The sequence below is a fragment of the Austrofundulus limnaeus genome, unplaced genomic scaffold (genome assembly GCF_001266775.1).
Source record: "Austrofundulus limnaeus strain Quisiro unplaced genomic scaffold, Austrofundulus_limnaeus-1.0 Scaffold61, whole genome shotgun sequence".
In the NCBI taxonomy this organism is placed as follows: domain Eukaryota; kingdom Metazoa; phylum Chordata; class Actinopteri; order Cyprinodontiformes; family Rivulidae; genus Austrofundulus; species Austrofundulus limnaeus.
In genome coordinates, this window is record NW_013952463.1 from 1,681,205 (window position 1) to 1,688,842 (window position 7,638).

The 7,638-nt window shown below is 43.0% G+C and overlaps 2 protein-coding genes across 2 annotated transcripts in view; one reads left to right on the forward strand and one right to left on the reverse strand.

Annotated features, from left to right (window-relative positions):
* The window catches only part of acvr1l (activin A receptor, type 1 like), a gene marked incomplete at its 5' end in the record, with an annotated part of 11,349 nt that extends 7,288 nt beyond the window's left edge, over positions 1-4,061 (forward strand). The window contains 4 exon segments of the mRNA XM_014009778.1: positions 1,056-1,331; positions 1,463-1,660; positions 1,860-1,990; positions 2,926-4,061. Coding sequence (XP_013865232.1) covers positions 1,056-1,331; positions 1,463-1,660; positions 1,860-1,990; positions 2,926-3,057 — 737 coding nt within the window. The 3' untranslated portion in view covers positions 3,058-4,061.
* Positions 4,062-4,538: 477 nt separating this feature from the next.
* The window catches only part of d2hgdh (D-2-hydroxyglutarate dehydrogenase), a gene marked incomplete at its 5' end in the record, with an annotated part of 7,547 nt that continues 4,447 nt past the window's right edge, over positions 4,539-7,638 (reverse strand). Inside the window, 5 exon segments of the mRNA XM_014009777.1 lie at positions 4,539-5,257; positions 5,342-5,507; positions 5,963-6,105; positions 6,188-6,331; positions 6,427-6,595. Coding sequence (XP_013865231.1) covers positions 4,995-5,257; positions 5,342-5,507; positions 5,963-6,105; positions 6,188-6,331; positions 6,427-6,595 — 885 coding nt within the window. The 3' untranslated portion in view covers positions 4,539-4,994.

A 7,638-nucleotide genomic window follows, 5' to 3' on the forward strand; every position in this document is an offset into this window, starting at 1 on the left:
CCACTGTATTGTCCATGAAGATGTTTAAAACAGTCCTTGAAGTCCACACTCAGCAGCCTGCTCTGACCAGAAGTGCAAAGCCACAAACTGTTGTCTTCAGCATCATCTGTAAGCTCAGCTACAGATCCTCCTGGCCAGAAACAAGACTCCTGCCTGCAGAATATATGGTTTGATGAGTGGAAGGTAGGGTTGAGATGCAGATGTCCTGCTGAGGTTCTCAGGAGCTGAAGCCACGCTGCTGCGTCTCCCAGTGACCTGCGTGATTCTTCACCACAGCTTCTCTCCGTCAGCTGGTAGATGATGATTGTCAAAAACTATCTGCAGCATAAAGATAAGATATCACACAGTGCAAAGCACGAGCTGAAAAATACTAATACAGGCTTGAGCTGAAAAATACTAATACACAGGCTTGTCATTTTGCTGAACTCCTAACATGGTTCTGAATTCCGGTCTTGGTGACCCACTATCCTGCATGTTTTAGATGTTTCCCTGCTCTTCAGCAGGTCTTTAAGTTCTGCAGAAGCCTGTCAATCACTCATTCATTTAAATCADGTGTTCCAAAGCAGAGAAACAGCTAAAACATGCAGGATAGCGGGTCATGAGGACCGGAATTCAGAACCACTGCGCAGCATCGGTGTTGTGTTAGCTTGATAGCTATTTATAACTTATAGAAAGAGTGCAACATAATTTACATGTAACGTTATGACAAAAGGAGCACTTGTGTAGATAAAGTATGGGCAAGACATGWTAGTTAAAAATATATTGTTGATGGTTTGTTCTTACCTGTAAAGCGCTTAGCTCTGAGCTCTGTGTGTTACGGTGTGGCTCACCTCCGGTTAACCGTGCGCGCTCCCGTATCTGGGCCCTGCCTTGGGGGAGGAGCCTAGGAAGGGGAGCTGAGAGCAGGGGGAGGGACTACAAGGTTGTTTCTGTTCAAAAATTTTCTAAGTTTTTGGGTTCCCAAGAAACTACATACAGCAGCTTTAAGTGCTGCACCTGCAGCAGAACTGACTGATTATATTCAGTGATCTTTTCTGTTTCTGCTCTCCTCTCAGGCTTCATGGCGTCAGACATGACGTCTCGAAACTCCAGCACTCAGCTGTGGCTCATCACTCACTACCACGAGAACGGTTCGCTCTATGACTACCTGCAGCATGTCGCCGTGGAGACGTGCGAGGGCTTGGCGATGGCAGCTTCGATAGCGTGCGGCCTCGTGCACCTGCACACCGAGATCTTTGGCACGGAGGGGAAGCCTGCCATCGCACACCGAGATCTGAAGAGCAAAAACATCCTGGTGACCAAGGAGCTGCGCTGCTGCATCGCGGACCTTGGTCAGCTTTTATTTCAACACGTTTTGATTCATTTTTAAAAACGAGCCTTTTGTTAGGCTTTGTAGCAGCTCGATGTGTGTAGCTTACACCGTTTCTAAAGCCTTGGCAGTAACAGCGTTGCCTCGTGACAGGACTGGCGGTGACTCACTCTCAGGCAGACAACCTGCTGGACGTGGGCAACAATCCGAAGGTTGGCACCAAACGCTACATGGCCCCTGAAGTGCTGGATGAGACCGTTCAGACCGACTGCTTCGACGCCTATAAGAGAGTTGACATATGGGCCTTTGGACTGGTGCTGTGGGAGATAGCAAGACGCACYTACAGTAACGGTGAGTGAGTGTGCAGCTCACTGTTGGCTGCACATACGGCGATGCAATAGTTTGTCACAGATGCAGAGAGTCTTGCTTTATTGTCATGATGATGATGATGATCCCTATTGGACTGCCATGTTGTGGTTAGGATGGTTCATTTTGTTTGAAACTGTTAAACTCCTTCCTCTAATTTTTAGCATTAAATGTCTTTTTGCAGGCATCGTTGAAGAGTACAAGCCTCCGTTTTACGATCAGGTACCAAACGACCCCAGCTTTGAGGACATGAGGAAGGTGGTGTGTGTGGAGCAGGAGAGGCCTTTTATTCCCAATCGCTGGTTTTCAGATCCTGTAAGTAAAAATACCAGACAAAAGTTTGTTTTTCCAGTTTACCGCTTAGTTTTGGGTGTATTAAAAATCATACCAATAAGATAATATTGATGACTAAGGCATTAGAAATTATTTTCTATACTTATAATAAGTGGCATATTCTTGGTTAAAACATTTATTAGTAAAATGCTTATTTCTTTGTTTTTATTTGGAAACCATAAATTTGAACAAAGGAAATTTAGTGTTTTAAAAGGTGTTTTTATTGGACAGTATCAAATCGTACAGGTCTAGTAACCTGTCTATATATTTTTTATTGTTTTTTTATGTCTGATATCCTCAGGTAACCTTTAAACACTTAATCGGATCATCTTATTCTGATTATAGAAAACTGACCTGTGTGCGCAGGTCTGCTGACTTTCATTCACCCGGTTCTGCTCTTAGAGGAGGTGGGACAGCAGCGTTTCCAGCTGCGCTGCACCACGCAGAAATTCTCCCCACGCTCTCTTAACAGATGAAAAAGGAAACAAACAGCAGACGTTGCTTCAGAAAAAATACAAATAAAAAAAACACGTATTGCTTCATCTGCAGCTCAACCGAGGAGTAACGATGTCTCTACCGTTATTAAAAGCTGACACGGGTCCGTCCTGAGCGCACAGAGGAGCGTTGTTTACGTTTGTAACACTGAAGTAGAGCTGAACGTTTACAACACTGCACATGTCCGGACTTTTATTCTGAATAAAAGTCCTGTGCATGTAAACACTTTTCATGATCGGATTGTGTCCATTTAAACAGTACATTCGGATTATTTAATCTGAATACATTTCAATCTGATCAAAAAATTTTGTGCATGTAAACATAGCTACTGTGGGTATCTGAAAACGGTTTTATTCATCTCCTGCAGTCACCTCGCAGCGTTTCCTTCCACGACTCATATTCTGTCCTCTGTGTCCCCTCAGATGCTGTCGGCTCTGGTCAAACTGATGAAGGAGTGTTGGTACCAGAACCCCTCAGCCCGACTCACAGCACTGCGCATTAAGAAGACTCTGGACAAGATTCACAGCTCTCTGGAGAAGGGCAAGGAGTCGTGAGGGATCAGAAGGAAGGACAAAGCTCCACCTTTTTCTCCGTCTTCCTCTGTTGGACTCGAAGCCCGTGAGGACGTGTCGCGTCTGAAAAGGGACAGGAACCAGTCGTCACTGTGCTCCCGCTGACCTGAACTGTGGTCCGTTAGTCACTGGACGTTGTAGTACCCAGTCACATGGCTTCGATGCACAATTCATTCTCCTCTGGTTTGGCCTTCGTTCACACATCGAACGCTTCGGGCCGAGCGTCTCAGTTTCTGATCTCCAGCTCAGAGACAATCAAAGCCAGTCCCACTCATTTAGCTTCATTAGACCCAAGCCAACGCTCACAAATACACGTTCACATAGAAAAGGAAGAAGAGCCACTAGAACCAACCTTGTTTTAAAATCTTTTGGGGGAAAAAAGTACTATGATATATGTATTAAACCTCCACTTTTACCACACTACTGAGGATATATGTAAGCTATAAACTTATATAAGCATCAACTTTATTGGACTGTTGTACCCTTCAGTGATCAGATAGGAAATGATTTGATGAGGAAAAACAGGACATTTCTTGTATGAAACACTACAGCTGTGTGTTTACAGCTGCTTCGAACACAACTATCTCCTGATAGAAATCTGTATTTTAAAATAGGAAAATAAAATCTCTGCTGGGCACAGTTAGGCAGAGGAATGATGCAGACCAGCTTGGAAAGGAGCTAGTTATTTTTCTTTTCCTTCTATCTTTTATTGACGATGATGAAATGATGAAAATAGTCTTCATGTAGCAAACTGGACGTCCGCTCCTCTCCAGCCACGCTGTACAAATTGCCTGGATAATAAAACCAAACACTTCATCTCCGTTGGAAACGGTTTTTATTTAGGAACTTGTTTTTCAAACTCAGAAGTTGCCTAGGTGTACAAAGACGTTAGTTTAAAAAAGCTGCCTTTGTTTTAAAGAGAAAAACTGTTGCTTTGTCTTTTTTATATGTAATAAAACATTTACTGCACTATTGCCTAATGGTTAGTCAGCCTGTGTTGTGATTTTATTAGATCCCTGTGTGTTGAATTTAATGTAGCTTTAAATAATTTTACTGTACTAATTTATTTACATGGACAGGATTTTAAAGTGCCTGTGACATGCACGTCCTTTAAATATAATCAAAGTATCATATTTATGTTTAAGGAACTTTGCATTATACACATGATTTTACCCATTTTATCACAGAACTGGCATGTTATGATTTTGGCTCAGCCAAAATGAAACAGGAAGTGACATCAAAGGAGAACGCTAAGAAAAAAAAACTCCCTGGTGTTTGTTTGTTGAAACAATATTTGAACTTGACTCTTCATCTCTCTGATAGTGATTAAAAATCTAAAGAAACATCAGAATCTTCTCTACAGTCTGTCAGTTGTAGCAACGCTCTGTTTATATTCCACTTTGACATCACTTCCTGTTGCTGCGCCTCCAAATATCTCACCAACTGTTCATCTCAGCAACATGAATTTTGTTTTCAATGTTCTCTGTCCATTAATGTTTCTATTTATTACAAAAAAATTAATGTCACATGCACTTCAGGGACTTTTCAACTGGCAGTCTGCGGGCCACTCCCGGCCTGTAGGTAAGCTCAGTCTGGCCCACCATTCAAACTAATACTGAATTTTAAATAAATGTAAGAAACATTTTTTAAATCATATAAATGATCAAGGACAGAAATACAAAACTCTGCCAGTGAGCTCATTTAAGATCAAATTCGATTTTAAATTAAACTTACAGAATGACTAATTATTGTATGATCAGCTGCTGTGTCCCCCTGAGCAGTTTAGTTGAACAGCACTGAACTAGTTAACTATTTACAAAAGAAAATCTGGTATTTTTTCTATTGCACAACAACAAACACCAGGAAAAGGAAATCAGTCACAAATCATATGTCAAGGATAAAGGTCTGTTACCCCAAAATCATCGTAGATGATCTGGTAAAGTCTTGTATGGGTTAAGGATCCCTTTGGGGTCCAGCATGGTCTTGATGTGGCCCATGAGGGCCACAGCTTGGCTCGACTTGCTGTAGTGGATGTAGTTCCTCTTCTTCAGGCCCAGTCCATGTTCAGCACTGATGCTGCCGTGGTGCCTGGCTGTCCACTCGTAAACAAAAGGCTCGATGGCAGCCAGGAGGGCGGGGTCCCTGGCAGCAGACGTGACGTTCAGGTGGATGTTTCCGTCGCCTGCAGAACGAGTGTTTAAAGACGTGAAGGAGGAAGACACCAGGTTAAAACTCAAAAAAAAAAAAAAAAAAGATGACGCCTTACCAACATGCCCGTATCCCACCACACTCTTGGCCCGGTTTCCCAAGTGCTGCCTCATGTCCGTCACCAGGTGGTAGATCTGCTCCACAGGAAGTGAAATGTCGTACTTGTAGTTGAAGCCGTCGTGAGTCAGAGCCTCTGTGACGCGTTCACGCATCGACCACAGAGCCTGGAAGAGAGCGAACGGAAAGGCTGCATCCATCACAGTTTTGTTTTTACCTTTGAGACTGACTAAACGCTGGGAAGAACATGGAAACGGGATTTTGATTTGAAAAACTCTTAAATAAATACTTAAAACTCCTTGAAAAGAAGAGACTATTTGGTTTTAAAGGTTACTGTAAATAATAGGGCTGCAGGATATTAGGAAAACCTGCAATATGTGATAACAGGGCTTAATACTGCGATGACTTGCGATAAATAAACATATACTTAAGTATGTAGAGTACTGCTCTGGGTTCAGAGCTAAAACAAAAAAAAAAAAAAAAGATTTCCATTCCAGCATGATTTTTTTTAAATATGAAGAGATCCATCCAACTGGCCAAATACATGAAGGGTCAGCTTTAAAGCCGACATGCTAGTGGTCAGAGAACCCTTTTATATTTTAAAGACAGAAGAGGAGGTTACCTTTATTTTTGACTCCTCGGTCGCTACAGTTCCATCAGAAACGAGTAACGACGTCATCGCTTCCTCCAGAAAGTTGTGAAGCTTCTGCTCGTCGTGACTCGGATCAGATCCAGATGTTTCTATGAGGATGTAGAACGGGCAGTCTGCAGAGCAGAGCGACACAGACGGACTGTTATACGTTTGGTTTTGTACCGATCACGTGTATGCGCATGTGTGGACGTGTACCAGAGATGGGATTGGTCAGTTTGAGGTGCGTTTTCAGCAGCCTCATGCATTCGCTGTCGAGGAACTCGAAGGCTGACAGAATTTCTCCCAGCATGCCTCTGCACAGCTGAAAGGCCCTCAGCAGCTGCTCGAAGGTCTCACATCCTGAAAGAAGCACAAACTGAGTGATCAGGATCATTTACCCCGACTGTTTTTAAACCAGCTTTTTACACACAGATGTGAGAAACTGACTCTCCTACCCAAGAAAACCACATTCACAGATTTGGGTTTTCGCGGACAGAGGATGGAGACGGCGGTGATGACTCCCAAAGTGCCTTCTGAGCCGATGAAGAGCTGTTTCAGGTCGTAACCTGTGTTATCTTTTCGCAGTGTGGCCAAGCAGTCCAGCACCTGTCCTCCTGCCAGCACCTGCTCATCATCAGAGGGACACACACACGGAGGACAAACAGGTTTTTGTTAAAATACTGTCACTTCTAGCTCCAGAAAATGTTGTATCGATGCTTCTTGGCAGTAAATCTTATAGTGGGCACCTGATTGGCAGCACCAGGTGGTACCAGAAGACCAAAATAAGTGTCAACAGCAAAATAAGCCGAGAAGAGTTGGTATTTGTTTATGTGCATGTTATAGCCTGAGGCCATTTTGTTTTGTAAAAGACTTTGCTGCTGCAGGTATCTGATGCTGGACCTGCTGTGCTGTGACAACTCTGCGATTGGCTGGCCTCTCCTGGCTCCTCCTGGTGGACATCCCCTGCATTTGGATTGGATCATTCAACTTCTGCTCATCCAGTCACAGAAGACCCTCTTCTATTTAAGCTCTGCTCTTGTTCATCAGCACAGCTCATCATTTTGTCTGCAGGTTTTCTTTCTGGTTTGTTTGGCCTTGTTGTTTCTGCCAGGTCTAGTTTGGTAACCAAGTGGGTTAGATTTTGAAGTCTGTTTTTTGTGGTAGTTGAACAAACTGTGGTTTTATTTTTAGTACAGACCAGTGTTAACAGACGTACGATAATTATTGTATTCGTACGATATTTTTTCCCTCTGTACAATGTACGATCAATAATTCCCAAAATCCCCTAATATACGATAATTTGACCGTTTCAATGTGTGACAGTATAGACCCGACACACGGCTCGCTGACATGAGAGGCAGCAGGTTGCTATATTTACGGAGATTTCAGACCCCTTTACTGTTTTTCAGAAAAGAGACTAGTGAAAATCTAGCGACTCTTCTAGGGCTGCAACGATTAATCAATTAATCGATGATTAATTTAATAATCGATTAATCGTTTTCTTTTTTTTTTGTTCTTTACTATTTTTTTCTCCCCAAACTGCTTTGACACCTTCCACTGCCACATCTGCCTTTCTGTCCTTGACACACATGCACAGTAGTGGTAACTGGGGTAGGCCGTGGACGTCACAAGACATTATACAGACAGGCTCTGGTATCATGGCTACC